Genomic DNA, 15203 nt, shown 5'->3' with positions numbered 1-15203 from the left:
AGCCCGTCCGGGGCTTGAAACCCACAAACTGAGAGAGATCATGATCTGAGCTGAAGTCGGAAGCTTAACCGACTGAGCCACCCAGGCACCCCTTTAAGGTGTCTATAAAATATCCAAGTGGAGACAGCAAGTCTCTTACCTCTTTAATGCAGGGTAGAGGTGTGAGGCTGTGGGTGAAAATTTGAGCCTTGAGTGTATAAACAGTACTAACACGGTGAGATTCGCTGCTACTACCGAGAGAATGATTATAAGACTAAAAGAAACCTGAGAACTGAGTCATGAGACACTGGAACAATTAGAAGTTGGGAAATGTGGATCGTTAGACTCCACTTGGGCACCGCTGCCATAACCGTCAAAACTCAAAAACTACATCTCCCAGAATCCTCTCTGCCCCACGCTTCCGAGTTAGAGGCCGCCTTTCAAGTCCCGCGAGATTTAGAAGGCGGAAGTGAAGCGGAAGCCATTGCTCTGGGGAGGCGATTGCGGCTATACACATGGGCAGAGGAGGTGTCCATCGCGGCTTCCTCCCAGCTGCTGGGGGCTCTTCGCTTCCCCGCTGCAGACTGCACCTGCTGTATGAACTTGGCGTTCCTTCAGCGGCAGCTTCCGTGACCTCCATTCCACCCAGTTCTAACGTCAGCCTTGTAAGCCCCGCTTTCCTCACTTAACCCTTTACCCTCGGTCTTCCAGAGGACACGAAAGGCCAATAAGACAGGGCGGAGTAAATGGGGACAGGGACCTGGGACAGGAAAGCCAGGCAGCCAGGTGAGGAGTGTGCTTTAGACTCTCTGGTCAGCAGTGTGAAATGCTGGTACCTGAGGACTGAAATTTAGGACCACTGTGTTTAGCACAACGAGGAGGCACTGGTGATCTGGTTTAAAAAAAAAAAAAAAAAGAAGACCCATTGGGGTGGGGAGGGAGAAGCCCCGCGCAAGTGAATTCAGGACTTTATAGTGTCCGGAATGGGAGACCGAGAGGATAATACCTTCCTTTTGCTTTGAGGCCCATTTTATCCAATATTAATAGAGGCACACTGGCTTTCTATTAACATTTGTACTGTTAAATCTTATATATACGCTTTCAGTGCACTTATCTGTTATTTTAGTTGACTAGTGTTAACAGCCTGTAATTAGATATAAAAGTTCATGTCAAGAAAAAAAAAACCCTTTGCGTCAACATTGTTATTTAACTTGAGAGTTAGTCCATTAATATTTATTGTAATTACTGTTTTGCACTGATTTTTTACCATCGTTCTGTGCTTGCTATTTATCCTTTTCCTTTAAAATATTTTTTAATTGGAATATAAAACATGTCAAAAAAGTATGAAAACACACATTCTCTTTGCAAAAAACAAAAAGTATGAAAACGTCCACACTCTTAAAAGGACATGGCGGGGGGAGGGGGGGTGCTGGGTGGCTCAGTCAGTTAAGCATGGTACTTAGGCTCAGGTCATGATTTCACCGTTCCTGAGTTCCAGCCCTGCATCTGCTCTGTACTGACAGCTCAGTCTGGAGCCTGCTTAAGATTTTGCGTCCCTCTCTCGCTGTGCCCCTCCCCTGCTCATGCGCGCGCACTCTCTCTCAAGACTAAATAAACATTAAAAAAATTTTTTTAAAAAAAGNACCATGAGAGACTCTTGAATGCTGACAAAAACTGAGGACTGATGGATGTGGGGGAGGAGGGGAGGATGGTCATGGAGAGGGGCACTTGTGGGGATGAGCACTGGGTGTTATATGGAAACCAACTTGACAATAAACTATTTGTAAAAAAAAAAGTAATAATAATAAGCAAAAAAAAAAGGACGGAAATGAAGCAAGTCTGCAAACCAGACCAAGAAAGAGATTATGAGACATCCGAAACCTGTGTCGTCTCTCCTCACCCCCTCTCTCCCCATAATTTCCTTTATGGATTTTACTGCTTATATGTTTTTCCAAAAATGCATTTCCTCATTATGGTAACTATTTGTAAACGGACTCACAATCAAGTATTTTCAGTGACATTCTTTTTTCCATTAATGCAAGTATATTTTTTTTTATTAAAAAATTTTTTAGTGTTTATTTTTGAGAGAGGAAGAGACAGGTGTGAAAGGGGGAGGGTCAGAGAGAGAGAGAGGGAGACACAGAATATGAAGCAGGCTCTGAGTGGTCAGCAGACAGCCTAATGCAGGGCTGGAACTCACAAACCATGAGATCATGACCTGAGCCAAAGTCTGACACTTAACCACTGAACTACCCAGGTGCCCCTCCAAGTACGCTTTTTTTTTTTTTTTAGTTTACATCCAAGTTAGTTAGCAGATAGTGTAACAAGGATTTCAGGAGTAGATTTCTTAATGCCCTTTACCCATTTAGCCCATCTCCCCTCCCAATCCCTCCAGCAACTCTCTGTTCTCTATATTTGAGTCTCTTATGTTTGTCCCCCTCCCTGTTTTTATATTATTTTTGCTTCCCTTCCCTTACATTCATCTGTTTTGTATCTTAAACTCCTCATATGAGTGAAGTCATAGGATACTTGTCTTTCTCTTACTAATTTCGCTTAGCATAATACCCTCCAGTTCCATCCACATAGTTGCAAATGGCAAGATTCCATCCTTTTTGATTGCTGAGTAATAGTCCATTGCATATATATATGCCACATCTTCATCCATTCATCTGTCAATGGACATATGTGGTATGTTTCACTTCGTAAATATTTTTATTTATTTCCTTTTTGATTTTTCAGCTAGCACGAATTGCAGTTTCTTTTTGTACATTGATCTTTTTATCCAGTGACATTTATAAATTGAATTATTACTTGAATTATTATTCAACTAGTTTGTGGATTATTTTGGATTTTCTGTGTATACAATCCTGTCAGTTATAAAAGAAAGTCTTATTGATTCTGTCCCTCTGCTGGGTGTGGAGCCCAATGCAGGGCTTCAGCTCATGACCTTGAGATCAAGAGTTGGGTGCTTAACTGACTGAGCCATCCAGGCACCCCAAATGTCTTAACTTGATTTCTAAACTTTTTTTTTTTCACCTATATTGCTTTACAGTGATGACAGGAAATGATGAATATGAACATCTGTCTTGTTCCTGATCTTAGAAATATGCCATATTTCATAAGTATAATAATAACTATAAGTTTTTCATAGATTACTTTTATTAATAATGAAGGGAGGGGGCATGTGGCTGGCTCAGTCAGATAAGCATCTGACTCTTTTTTTTAAATTTATTATTTTTTAAAAATTTACATTCCAGTCAGTTATCATATTGTGCAACAATGATTTCAGGAGTAGATTCCTTGATGCCCCTTCCCCATTTAGCCCCTCCCCCCTCCCACACCCCCTCCAGCAACCCTCTGTTTGTTCTCCCTATTTAAGAGTCTCTTAAGTTTCATCCCCCTCCCTGTTTTTACATTATTTTTGCTTTCCTTCCCTTATGTTCATCTGTTTTGTATCTTAAAGTCTTCATGAGTGAAGTCATAGGATATTTGTCTCTCTGACTAACTTCACTTAGCATTATACCCTCTAGTTGTATCCACATAGTTGAAGTTGGCAAGATTTCATTCTTTTTGATTGCCAAGTAATACTCCATTGTATATATTACACCACAGCTTCTTTATCCACTCATCCATCAATGGACAATTGGGCTCTTTCCGTACTTTGACTACTGTCGATAGTGCTGCTATAAACTTTGGGGTGCATGTGTCCCTTCAAAACAACACACCTGTATCCCTTGGATAAATACCTAGTAGTGCAGTTGCTGGGTCGTAGGGTAGTTCTATTTATAATTTTTTGAGGAACCTCCATACTGTTTTCCAGAACGGCCGCACCAGTTTGCATTCCCACCCGCAGTGCAACAGAGATGCTGTCTCTCCACATCCTCGCCAGCATCTGTTTTTGCCTGAGTTGTTGATGTCAGCCATTCTGATAGGTTTGAGGTGGTATCTCCTTAGGGTTTGATTTGTATTTCCCTGATGATGATGATGTTGAGCATTTTTTTCTTGCATTATATCTCCTTTCATTGTGTAATACCTCAGTTTTCTCTATGAACCTTTTTGCTTTAATCCTTTCTGTAGCGTACTAATGTATTTAAACCAGCTTTTAAAAAAAAGGGATTCAAGCCCCGCATCTTGAGCTGTCAGCACAGAGCCTGGAGTCTCCTTCAGATTCTGTGTCTCCCTCTCTCTCTGCCCCTTCCCTGCTCATGCTCTGTGTCTCTCAAAAATAATTAAACATAAAAAAGTAAGGATGTGCCCTGTATATCTTGTTTTTATTTCCATTCTTGCTATACCTTTATGTTTTTTATTTAAAAAAATTCTTTAATGTTTATTTGTTTTTGAGAGAGAAAGAGACAGAGCGCTAGCAGGAGAGGGGCAGAGAGAGGGAGACATAGAAACCAAAGCAGGCTCTGGGATCTGAGCTGTCAGCACAGAGCCTGATGTGGGGCTCAAACCCATGAACTGTGAGATCATGACCTGAGCCGAGGTCCAGCACTTAACCGACTGAGCCCCCCAGGCGCCCTATACCTTTATGTTTTAGATGTTTCTTGTAAACAGCATATAACTGGATTGTCATAAAACCTATTTTGAGAATATCTGTATTTTAGTGGAAGCATTTAGTCTATTGCATTAACATATTTGCCTGTGTCTATTTTTTCTTTCCTCTAGCTTTCTTTGATTTGAATATTTTTTTATTTCACTTTTTTTCCTCTGTACATTTTGATTTTATTTCCATATTTGTTTACCCTGAAGAGGTCAGCCTAGAAGGGAGGGCAGACATCTCCTTGTTTGTAATAGGAGAGGAGGAGAATATCACAGATCAGTTTGGGGAGGAATTTTGTTAGAACTTTTATAGAGACCAGAAAGTTAGAAAGACTCCTTTTAAGTGTTTATTTTTTTATATTTTTTTATTTTAATCTTTTTTAAATGTTTATTTATTTTTGAGAAAGAGACAGAGTGTGAGTGGGGGAGGATCAGAGAGAGAGGGAGACACAGAATCTGAAACAGGCTCCAGGCTCTGAGCTAGCTGTCAGCACAGAGCCTCATGCAGGGCTCGAACCCACAGACTGTGAGATCATGACCTGAGCCAAAGTCAGACGCTTAACCGACTGAGCCACCCAGCCGCCCCCTACAAATATATTTTTAAAGTTTATCTTGTGAGACAGAGAGAAAGCATGCACATGTGCACACATGAGTGGGGGTGAGGGGTAGAGGGGAGAAGAGAGAGAATCCCAAACAGGCTCTGCACACTGTCAGCATGGAGCCCAACACAGGGGCTCGATCCCATGATCCACGAGATGGTGACCTGAGCTGAAATCAAGGGCCAGATGCTCAACTGACTGAGCCACCCAGGCGCCCCTAGACTACAAGTATTTTTTCCCAATCTGTGGCTTGCCTATTCATGTTTTTAAGGTTTATAGCAGCCTTTATTCATAATTGTCCAGCTTTTTTTTTAATTGAGGTATAATCGACATAGCATGTTTTAGGAGTACAGTGTGATGATTTGATATTTGTGTGTATTCCAGAATGCACACCACAATAAGTTTGTAATTACGATTGTCACCATACAGAGTTACAGTTTTTTCCTTGTGATGAGAACTTTCAAGATCTACGCTCCCAGCTACTTTCTTTTTTCCCCTTGAAGTGTAACTACCAAAATGTTACAGTAGTTTGGGTATAAAAGCCTATGCTGTGCTCACCACAAGTGTCGCTGCCATCTGTCACCACACAATGTGTGACAGCATCTTTGATTATGTTCGCTGTGTCGTGCCCTTCCCTAGCGACTTTTAAACATACACGACAGTATTATTAACTGTCGTCACATGCTGTGCATTGTATCACCATGACTTGTTTATCTTATGATTGGAAATGTGTACCTTTTGACCCATTTCACCCACCCTCTGCCTCAGGCAATCTTTTCTCTGTATCCATGACCTGTTTTGTTTTTTAAGATTCCACATAGAAGTAAAAATGTATGTATGACATTTAACTCTTTGTGTCTGATTTATTTCACTGCACAGCGCCCTCAAGGTGAATTCATGCTGCAAATGGCTAGAGTTCATTTTTTTCTTTTAAAGTTTATTTGTTTATTTTGAGAAGGAGAGAGAGAATTCCAAGCAGACTCCACACTGTCAGTGCAGAGCCCAACGTGGGACTCCATCTCATGGACCATGAGATCATGACCTGAGCTAAAATCAAGAGTTGGACGCTTCACCCACTGAACCACCCAGGCACCCCACTTGTAGGATTCTTTTATGTATTTTGGACATTAACTCCTTATCAGATATATGAGTTGCAAGTATTTTTTTCTGTTAGGTAGGTTGCCTCTTCATTTAAAATTTTTAAAAAAATTTTTTAAGACAGAGAGAGACAGAGTATGAGTGGGGGAGGGACAGAAAGAGACGGAGACACAGACTCTGAAGCAGGCTCCAGGCTCTGAGCTGTCAGCATACGGCCTGACACGGGGCTTAAACTCACGAACCATGAGATCATGACCTGAGCCGAAGTGGGATGCTTAGCCGCTCAGTACCATTTATTAAGAAGGCTGCTTTCCCTGCTGAATTGCTTTGTCCTCTTAGTGAAAATCATTTGTACACATGTAGGTTGCTTTCTCATTCTGTTCTCTTCCAATGACCTATTTGTCTGTTACTTATTCCATTCATTAGTGTGATGCTGTTAGTAGTGCAAATCCTCCACATTTGTTTTTTTCTTTCTTAACATTGTTCCCGCTCCTCCAGATCTTTTGCATTTTGGTTTACATTTTAGATTTGGTTTGTCAACTCCTGGGAAAAAAAGCCTGCTGGGATTTTGTAGGGACCATGTTGTATTGGCAGGTGAACTTAGGGAGAACAAGCACTGCCTTAGTAAAGACTCTTGCTGGGTTATTTAGGTCTTTAATTTCTTTCCACATTGTTTCACAATTTCTTTGTCAAGGTCTCAACACCGTTTTTTTTTGTTTTGTTTTTTTAAATATTTTTATTTATTTCTAGGAGAGAGAGAGAGAGACAGCGCGAGCAGGGGAGGGCCAGAGAGAGAGGGAGACACAGACCCTGAAATAGGCTCCAGGCTCTGAGCTGGCAGTCAGCACAGAGCCCGACGTGGGGCTCGAACTCACGAACCGCGAGATCATGACCCAAGCGAAAGTCGGACGCCCAACCGACCAAGCCACCCAGGTGCCCCCTAACACCGTTTTTAATTGATAAATGCGCCCCCCTTTTTTTAGTTTTATATTCTAGTTCTTTGCTGAGGTATATTTTTTATTAGAGGTTACTGTGAAATGAAAATAAGATTATTTGCTGAAAATAAGAGTAACGAAGAGACTGTTTTTGATTCAGGAAAAACTGGTGAGATATGTACATGGTTTTTAGGCCACTGGAAGGTCAGGTTGCCTAGTATGCATTTCTTTTTTTTTTTTTAATTTTTTAATGTTTTTTACTTATTTCTGAGAGAGAGAGAGAGAGAGAGAGAGTGAGCAGGGGAGGGTCAGAGAGAGAGGGAGACACAGAATCTGAAGCAGGCTCCAGGCTCTGAGCTGTCAGCACAGAGCCCGATGTGGGACTTGAACCCACGAACCACAAGATCATGACCTGAGCCGAAGTCGGATGCTCAACCGACTGAGCCACCCAGGTGCCCCTATACGTGTTTCTTGAATATAAATACTCCTTTTGCAGCTGAGTTTGGGAGTTTACTGGTTGTGCGTGGACTGGTCTTGCCACTGACCTTCAGAGAGGAAGCGAATGGTTGGAATCATCCACGGTTGGTCTTTGGTTGGTAGGAATTCTAATGGGCAGAGAGTCATAGAAGTCATAGATCGTGACAATGACTTCTAGCTAGGTAGGCGGGGCAGTGCAAGGAGGAATTTGCTGTCAGGGAGCAAGATGGTAGCAGCATAGGTGGCCTGGAATTCTCTCTCAAGTGAGAGAGTTCATGTGAGAAGAGTGTTGGGGAGGAGGCTTTGTTCAGGGACATTTCTGAATCCTTGCCTGCGAGGTGAGCTGATTCCAGTGATGACCAGGCCTGGGCTGTGGCCAGTGTGTGTGTGTTGGTGTGGCATGAGTGTCCAGAAGGCACTGGAGGTTGGAACACGTGGTTCTAGGTGGACAGTCCCCGGGGCTTCTGGGACTGCCCTAAAGCATGGTGAGCCTTGAAGTTGAAAGGAAGGACAGAAGCCTGGAGCCCAAGTGTTTAGCAAGTTACGGAGTCTGGTGGAGTTGTGCTTGGCAACAGATTACATGGGAGAGTGGATCTGAATCTTTTTGAGGCTCATCAGGGACCTTCCCCACGTTGCCCAGAGGACTCGCCTGAGTAAGACAGAGGCCCAGGATCAGACAGAACTTGCTGCTCCAAAGAAGAGATGGTACAAATCAAAATCAAAATAAGGGGCGCCTGGGTGGCCTAGTCGTTAAGCGTCCGACTTTCGCTTAGGTCATGATCTTGCGGTTCGTGGGTTCGAGCCCCGCGTCGGGCCTGTGCTGACTGGCAGCTCAGAGCCTGGAGCCTGTTTCAGAGTCTGTGTCTCCCTCCCTCTCTGACCCTCCCCTGCTCACGCTGTCTCTCTCTCTCTCTCTCTCTCTCCTAGAAATAAATAAATTTAAAAAAATAAAAAAAAAATAAAAATTGTCCTGTTTCTGATTGACTACAGATGGCTGCTACAAGAGTCTCGTGACCGCCAGAGGGAAGCTTCCTGCTGCCAGTGCCCTGTTCAAGTAGATTGACTGTCGTTCTCACAGGATGGCAGCTCTTGGTCTGTCTCCCACGTGCGGTAAGTTCCTGGGGCGATGAACGAGTGCCCTCAGAAGTCATGCGTAGGTGGCCCCTGGACTTCACGGAGATCAGGGGTGTGCATGGCTAGAGGGAGGCCTGTCAGGGAGGGCTGAGGGACTGGCAAGGGGTGGGAGCAGAGTCCGGGGAGCCTCCCAGGTGACCATGTCTGATTGGTGAGTTTGGGCAAAGTAGGGATTGTGTGTGGTTGGTGTGTAAGGAAAGACAGGTCCTAGGTAACCCTGTGTTATCTATTTAGTATTATTGTTATTATTATTATTATTAAATATTTTATTTGTAAGTAATCTCCACCCCCAACATGAAGCTCAGACTGATAACCCTGACATCAAGAGTCACGTGCCCCATTGACTGAGCCCGCCAGGTGCCCCTATGTATTTTTCTTTAGCTCTATTTATTGTTTATCCAGTATTATTGTGAAAAATCTGAGCAGAGAACCACTCTACCTCTTAGAGCTTTAATTTCTTCACTCATTGGTTGAGAACATGAATCGCTTTCTTTACGGGTGTGTAAGTCCGCCGTCCTTTCCCTGGTCCCTGCGCGGGGCAGGGCTCCTCTGGCTTGTTACAAGACACTGTGTGGGAGAGACAGACGGGCGTTTTCCTGCCCTGTGAGTGTCAGGCAGGCTTTAATCCTCATGGATCCGCTCCCCTCCAGCTGTGACCACCCGGGACCCTGTCTGTATCCAGGAGTCACAGAGTCCTCCTTCCAAAGACCATTCCTGCCCCCAGGATGTGGACCTGTTCACTTGCAGTGGCCTGGAGCCTCCTATGCCAACCAGTGTGGGTTCTCAGGTACAAGATCTCCGGGCCCCTGGGGGTGGGAGAGGCACTTCCCCAGGTGCCCCCAGTACCATCCAGGCTGATCACTGCCTGATCAGGCACAGGAGAAAAGGCCCGAGACTGTTGTCTGTCCTGGTATATCAGGGGCGTAATAGGAAATGACTTCTGTAGCAGGTATTTCTCTCATTATACAGCCCAAAATGCTCAGGCCAGGCTAGGAGTGGAGACAGATTTGGCCCCAGGTCAGCCATGTTGCCTTTGAAAGCGATGAGATCACCTCCTAGTGAAGAGTCCCCAGAATCCCATCTGAACGTCCTGGGTTTGGGGCCTCTCGTGCCCGGCCTCCGCCATCTTTCTGTGAACACAGATGGGCTGGTTTCTTACTGACCCCAAATATGTGTGGTGATTCAGGAGTCAGTGACTTTCCAGGATGTTGCCGTGGACTTCACTGAGAAGGAATGGCCCTTGCTGGACTCTTCTCAGAGAAAACTGTACAAAGATGTGATGTTAGAGAACTACAGCAACCTCGCCTCAGTGGGTAAGGCTGGGCTCCTTGCTCTCTTCGTGTGCCGGGTGTTTTTGTTTTAAGTACTTGCTGTGACCTGGGGACTGTGGGGATTTGGAACACAGCTGATGCCTCTCCCCACCCCACCCCCACGATGTCTGCCAGTGGTTGCCGAGACCTGTCCGTTGCATTGACCTTGGAGGTCGGCAAGTGTGTCTGAGCCTGGGCATAGGTTTCTGAGTTGAGCAATCTAAATTCTTTTGAAGGGCAAAGCGTGTGGGTATTTGTGGCTTTGTGTTTTCTGAAAGCGTTTCACTGTGTTTCTTAGACATTTGGCACCACCATTTCGCTGCTCCTAAGTCAGACTTGTCCACCTTCAGAACACTGAAGACCAAAACATTGACCCCAGTCTAACGGAAGGGGTTGTCCTCTGCACGGCCCTCCCCCAACATGTGTCTTTCCCCGTGAGTAGGGTATCAGGTGGGCAAACCCAGCCTCATCTCCCACTTGGAGCAAGAAGAGGAGCTGAGGACAGAGGAGAGGGGACTTCACAGAGCCTCATGTCCCGGTAAGCGCCAGGCAGTCCCGGGTGCTTCTGGTGCCTGCTTTATTCAGTGACGCCGGGGAGGGAGGTCCGTGGGGAAGTGTCACCCAGGGAAATTTGAGAATGCTCCTTCTCCGCTCTGTCACAAGTCCGTTGGTCTCACTGGCCTCTCCTCTGTACGTAAGTCTGTGTTTCTTCCTTTTTTCTTCCCTTTATCTACCTGCCAACTCACTTCTTCACTCACTCATTTATTTACTTTCTGTTGAGACATAACTGACATAACACTGTGTGTGTCTCAGCCGTGCAACATAGTGACTCCGTGTTTGTATGTATCGCAAAGTGATCACCACAGTAAACCTGATTAACATCCGTCACCATAATGATACAAAAAACTTTCTCTTGTGATGGGAACTTTTAAGATTCAGGGGCACTTGGGTGGCTCAGTCGGTTAAGCATCCGACTTTGGCTCAGGTCATGACCTCATGGTTCATGGGTTCGAGGCCCACGTTGGGCTCTGTGCTGACAGCTCAAGCCTGGAGCCTGCTTCAGATTCTGTGTCTCCCTCTCTCTCTGACCCTCCCCTGCTCACGCTGTCTCTCTCTGTCTCAGAAATAAATAAATAAATAAATAAATAAATATTACTAAAAAAAAAATAAGTAAACATTAAAAAAAATTTTAAAGAATTTACTGTCTTAACAGCTTTATTTTTAAGTTTATTTATTTTGGGAGAGAACAAATGGGGGAGGGGTGAGAGAAAGAGAGAGGGAGAGAGAATCCCAAGCGGACTCTGCACTATCAGCACAGACCATGACCTGAGCAGAAATCAAGAGTCAGAGGTTTAACCAGCTGAGCCTCCCCCATTCCCCTCTTCACAGCTCTCAGTATGATACAGTCTTACTGACTGTAGCCACCATGCCGAACGTTACACGTTATAGCTCAGGACTGGCCTGNAAATCAAGAGTCAGAGGTTTAACCAGCTGAGCCTCCCCCATTCCCCTCTTCACAGCTCTCAGTATGATACAGTCTTACTGACTGTAGCCACCATGCCGTTACACGTTATAGCTCAGGATTGGCCTCTTTCCCAATGGGAAGTTTGTACCTTTTGATCCCCTTCACACCTATTTTGCCCACCCACCAACTCTGACAACCACCATAATCTGTTCTCTGTATCCATGAGCTCACTTGTTTCTTTGGGGGGGTGGGGAGGTTGTTTTTATTTTAGATTCCACACAAAAGTGAGATCATGCAGTCTGTTGGTCTGTCTTAACATTTATGCCTTCAGGGCCCATCTGTGTAGTTAGTTGAATGAGAAAATTTCCCTTTTTTTTTTTTTTTTTTACGGCTGAATAATATTCCACTGTGTGTGTATACCACGCTTTCTTTATTCATCTGTCAAAGGACACTTAGATTGCTTCCATGCCTCGGCTCTTGTAGATAATGCTGCTGTGAACGTGGGAGTGTGGATCTCTCTTCAGGGTAGTGTTTTCGCTTCGTTTGGGTAAATCCCCAGAAGCAGAATTGCTGGGCTTCATGTGTGAACTTGACCTGTCCACGTGAGCTTTGTCCTGTTCCTTCGGCCTCCACACCCCCGGTTGCACCCTTCCCTTGTTACCAGTGTCAGTCTTTGAGGAATCATTCCTCAGTGGGTCAGGTGAAACGTCTCGTCCGCCGTGGCCAGGCATCTCGCAGGCAGCTTTACTCCCGTGTGTGCTCTGCCCTTGGACGTTGCCTTTCCTTCGGGGTTAGTTTTGCAAAGAAATCCCCCTGCTTTCATCAGCTGTCGTATCACCCCTTTCTTTCTCCAGCCAGTGTTCTTTCCTCGGGTTAATACTTTCCCAATTTGTTGCAGATTGGGAGACTCCATCTAAAAGCAAGTGGTCCATTCTCATGGAAGACATTTTTGGGAAGGAAACATCCCGTGCTGTGACAGTGGTAAGGTTTCCTTGGGATGATCCCCGGTCTTCCGGACGGGAGAAGGCTGGGGCAGCCTGTTAGAAAGGCAGCTCAGGAGCCAGTGAGTGGCATTCCCTGAGGGGCACCTGTTTGAGACGCTGTTTCCCACAGCTGTGGGGGAAAGCCCTAAACCTAGCCTCACATTTCTTCCCTTAGGTGTGCCTCACATAATGAGTGTTGGCTCAATTCAGGTTTAAACAGTAAACAAAGCTTTGTGAACGTTACACCTGTGGGGCCTGAGGGTATAGCCTCCCCCGTTTCATTTGCTATACCCCAAACGGGGCAGGAATAGTCCATTTGCACTGCCAGTCACAACATTGGTCATCAGGGCGTGCTTCTACTCCTGCGAGTGTACGTGGGGAGGACTGGATGTTTCTTAGGGGCGTGGGGAGCTGTGGGAAATGCCCTGGTCACTCCTCTCTCGACAGGAAAGAACGCGTCTGGCGGAGAAACCCGCCGAGTACACTCACCTGTTTGAAGTCTTCAGCATGGGCACTCCCCTTACCCAGCAGATGGGAAGGCACCCTGGCAAGAGGCCCTATCATCGGCGGGACTGTGGGGCGGCCTTTAAGAACAGGTCACATCTAACCCAGCACGTGAGCGTTTACAACGGCCGAAAAATGCATGAATGCCACCAGTGCCAAAAAGCCTTCACGACAAGCGCTTCCCTCACGCGGCACCGGAGGATCCACACAGGGGAGAAGCCCTACGAGTGCAGCGCCTGCGGGAAGGCCTTCAATGATCCCTCCGCCCTTCGGAGTCACGCGCGAACTCACCTCACGGAGAAGCCCTTCGACTGCAGTCAGTGCGGAAATGCCTTCCGAACCCTCTCGTCCCTGAAGATACACATGAGAGTTCACACCGGCGAGAGGCCGTACAAGTGTGAGGAGTGTGGGAAGGCATACGGCAGGAGCTGCCATCTCATTGCGCACAAACGGACCCACACTGGAGAGCGGCCGTATGAATGTCACGACTGTGGGAAAGCCTTCCAGCATCCCTCTCACCTCAAAGAGCATGTCCGCAATCACACTGGAGAGAAACCCTATGAGTGCACGCAGTGTGGGAAAGCCTTCCGATGGAAGTCGAACTTCAACTTGCACAAGAAGAACCACATGGTGGAGAAAACGTACGAGTGCAAAGAATGTGGGAAATCCTTCGGCGATCTCTTGTCCCGGAGGAAACACATGAGGATTCATATCGTGAAGAAACCCATCGAATGTAGACAGTGCGGGAAGGCGTTCCGAAACCAGTCCATCCTGAAGACGCACATGAATTCTCACACCGGAGAGAAGCCGTATGGGTGTGATCTGTGTGGGAAAGCCTTCAGCGCGAGCTCAAACCTGACCACGCACAGGAAAATACACACTCAGGAGAGACGTTACGAGTGTGCCGTCTGCGGGAAGGTGTTCGGGGATTACTTGTCCCGGAGGAGGCACATGAGCTCTCATCTCGTAAAGAAGCGTGTCGAGTGCAGGCAGTGTGGGAAGGCCTTCAGAAACCAGTCCACCCTCAAGACACACATGAGAAGTCACACGGGAGAGAAGCCGTACGAGTGCGACCACTGTGGGAAAGCCTTCAGCATAGGCTCAAACCTGAACGTGCACAGGCGGATACACACCGGGGAGAAGCCCTACGAGTGCCTGGCCTGCGGGAAGGCCTTCAGTGATCACTCATCCCTTCGCAGTCATGTGAAAACTCACCGGGGAGAGAAGCTCTTTGTGTCGTCTGTGTGGAAAAGGCTCCAGTGACGCGTCTTCCTTCAGGGAAACACGACAGCTCAGCCGGGGGGGAGACCTCACTGGCGTAAGGAAGGCAGGAGCACTTTGATGAACTCAGCTGGGCACAAAAGAATACACACACCAGGAGATACCCAGTTGGTGTCATGGCGGGGAAAGACTTATTTTTCCTCATCACCGTGGGCCTTCGTGAGAATTCATGCTGGGGGGTAAAACCTATACCTGTGGTATGCAGAAGTCAGGTGTGCATTCAGCTCTTAAAAAAAAAAAAGAGAACTTAGGGAGAGAAGCCGTAGCTTGGTATTTAATGTCAAAATGACCTTAGTGCCACCCGGCACCTTCTGGGCATACAAGCGAGCACACCAGGGAGAATCTGTAAACTCCCTGATTGGGCAAAACTTAACTGGTCTCACACCGTATTCTTGATGAAAGAAATCATACAAAAGAAAAACCTATAAAGTAGGAATGTGGGAAAGTCTATAAGAGAGGTCAGCAAACTGGCCGACTGTCTATTTTTGTATGGCTTGCAAGTTAAGAATAGCTGATAACGTTTTTAAAGAAGAAAAACGTGTGACAGACACCCCGTGTGACTCACAGAGCCTAAAATACCCACTTTCTGGCCCTTTACAGAAAACCCCCGCCAACCCCGAGGTCTACAGCCACAGTTCTAATCCCGGGGTGGGGTGGGGTGGGGCGGATTTTGCATCTCTNTGGCCCTTTACAGAAAACCCCCGCCAACCCCGAGGTCTACAGCCACAGTTCTAATCCCGGGGTGGGGTGGGGCGGATTTTGCATCTCCGGAGACATTTTTGGTTGTGAAAGCTGGAGGAGGAGGGGTGCTACTGGCACGTAATGCCCGGAAGCCCCTACGGCAGAGAATTATGTGGCCCCAAATGTCAGCATTGCTGAGGTTCGGAAACTGTAGC

General features: G+C 46.2%; 1 protein-coding gene across 2 annotated transcripts; it reads left to right on the top strand.

Annotated features, from left to right (window-relative positions):
* The first annotated feature begins 467 nt into the window (after positions 1–467).
* ZNF317 (zinc finger protein 317) lies at positions 468–14981 on the top strand. 2 transcript variants are annotated; one of them, XM_077767956.1, is made up of 7 exons: positions 468–644; positions 8621–8740; positions 9447–9551; positions 9951–10077; positions 10517–10612; positions 12438–12520; positions 12970–14981. In XM_077767956.1, exons 3-7 carry the CDS (start codon positions 9528–9530, stop codon positions 14287–14289), a joined length of 1650 nt encoding a protein of 549 aa, XP_077624082.1. In that variant the 5' UTR covers positions 468–644; positions 8621–8740; positions 9447–9527; the 3' UTR covers positions 14290–14981. The 2 variants fall into 2 exon arrangements, with proteins under 2 accessions (XP_077624082.1, XP_077624081.1); XM_077767955.1 differs by having other exon boundaries at positions 9415–9551.
* The last annotated feature ends 222 nt before the right edge of the window (positions 14982–15203 follow it).

The sequence above is a fragment of the Crocuta crocuta genome, unplaced genomic scaffold (genome assembly GCF_008692635.1).
Source record: "Crocuta crocuta isolate KB4526 unplaced genomic scaffold, BGI_CrCroc_1.0 scaffold115, whole genome shotgun sequence".
NCBI lineage: Eukaryota > Metazoa > Chordata > Mammalia > Carnivora > Hyaenidae > Crocuta > Crocuta crocuta.
This window is presented reverse-complemented; position numbering and strand designations above follow the sequence as displayed.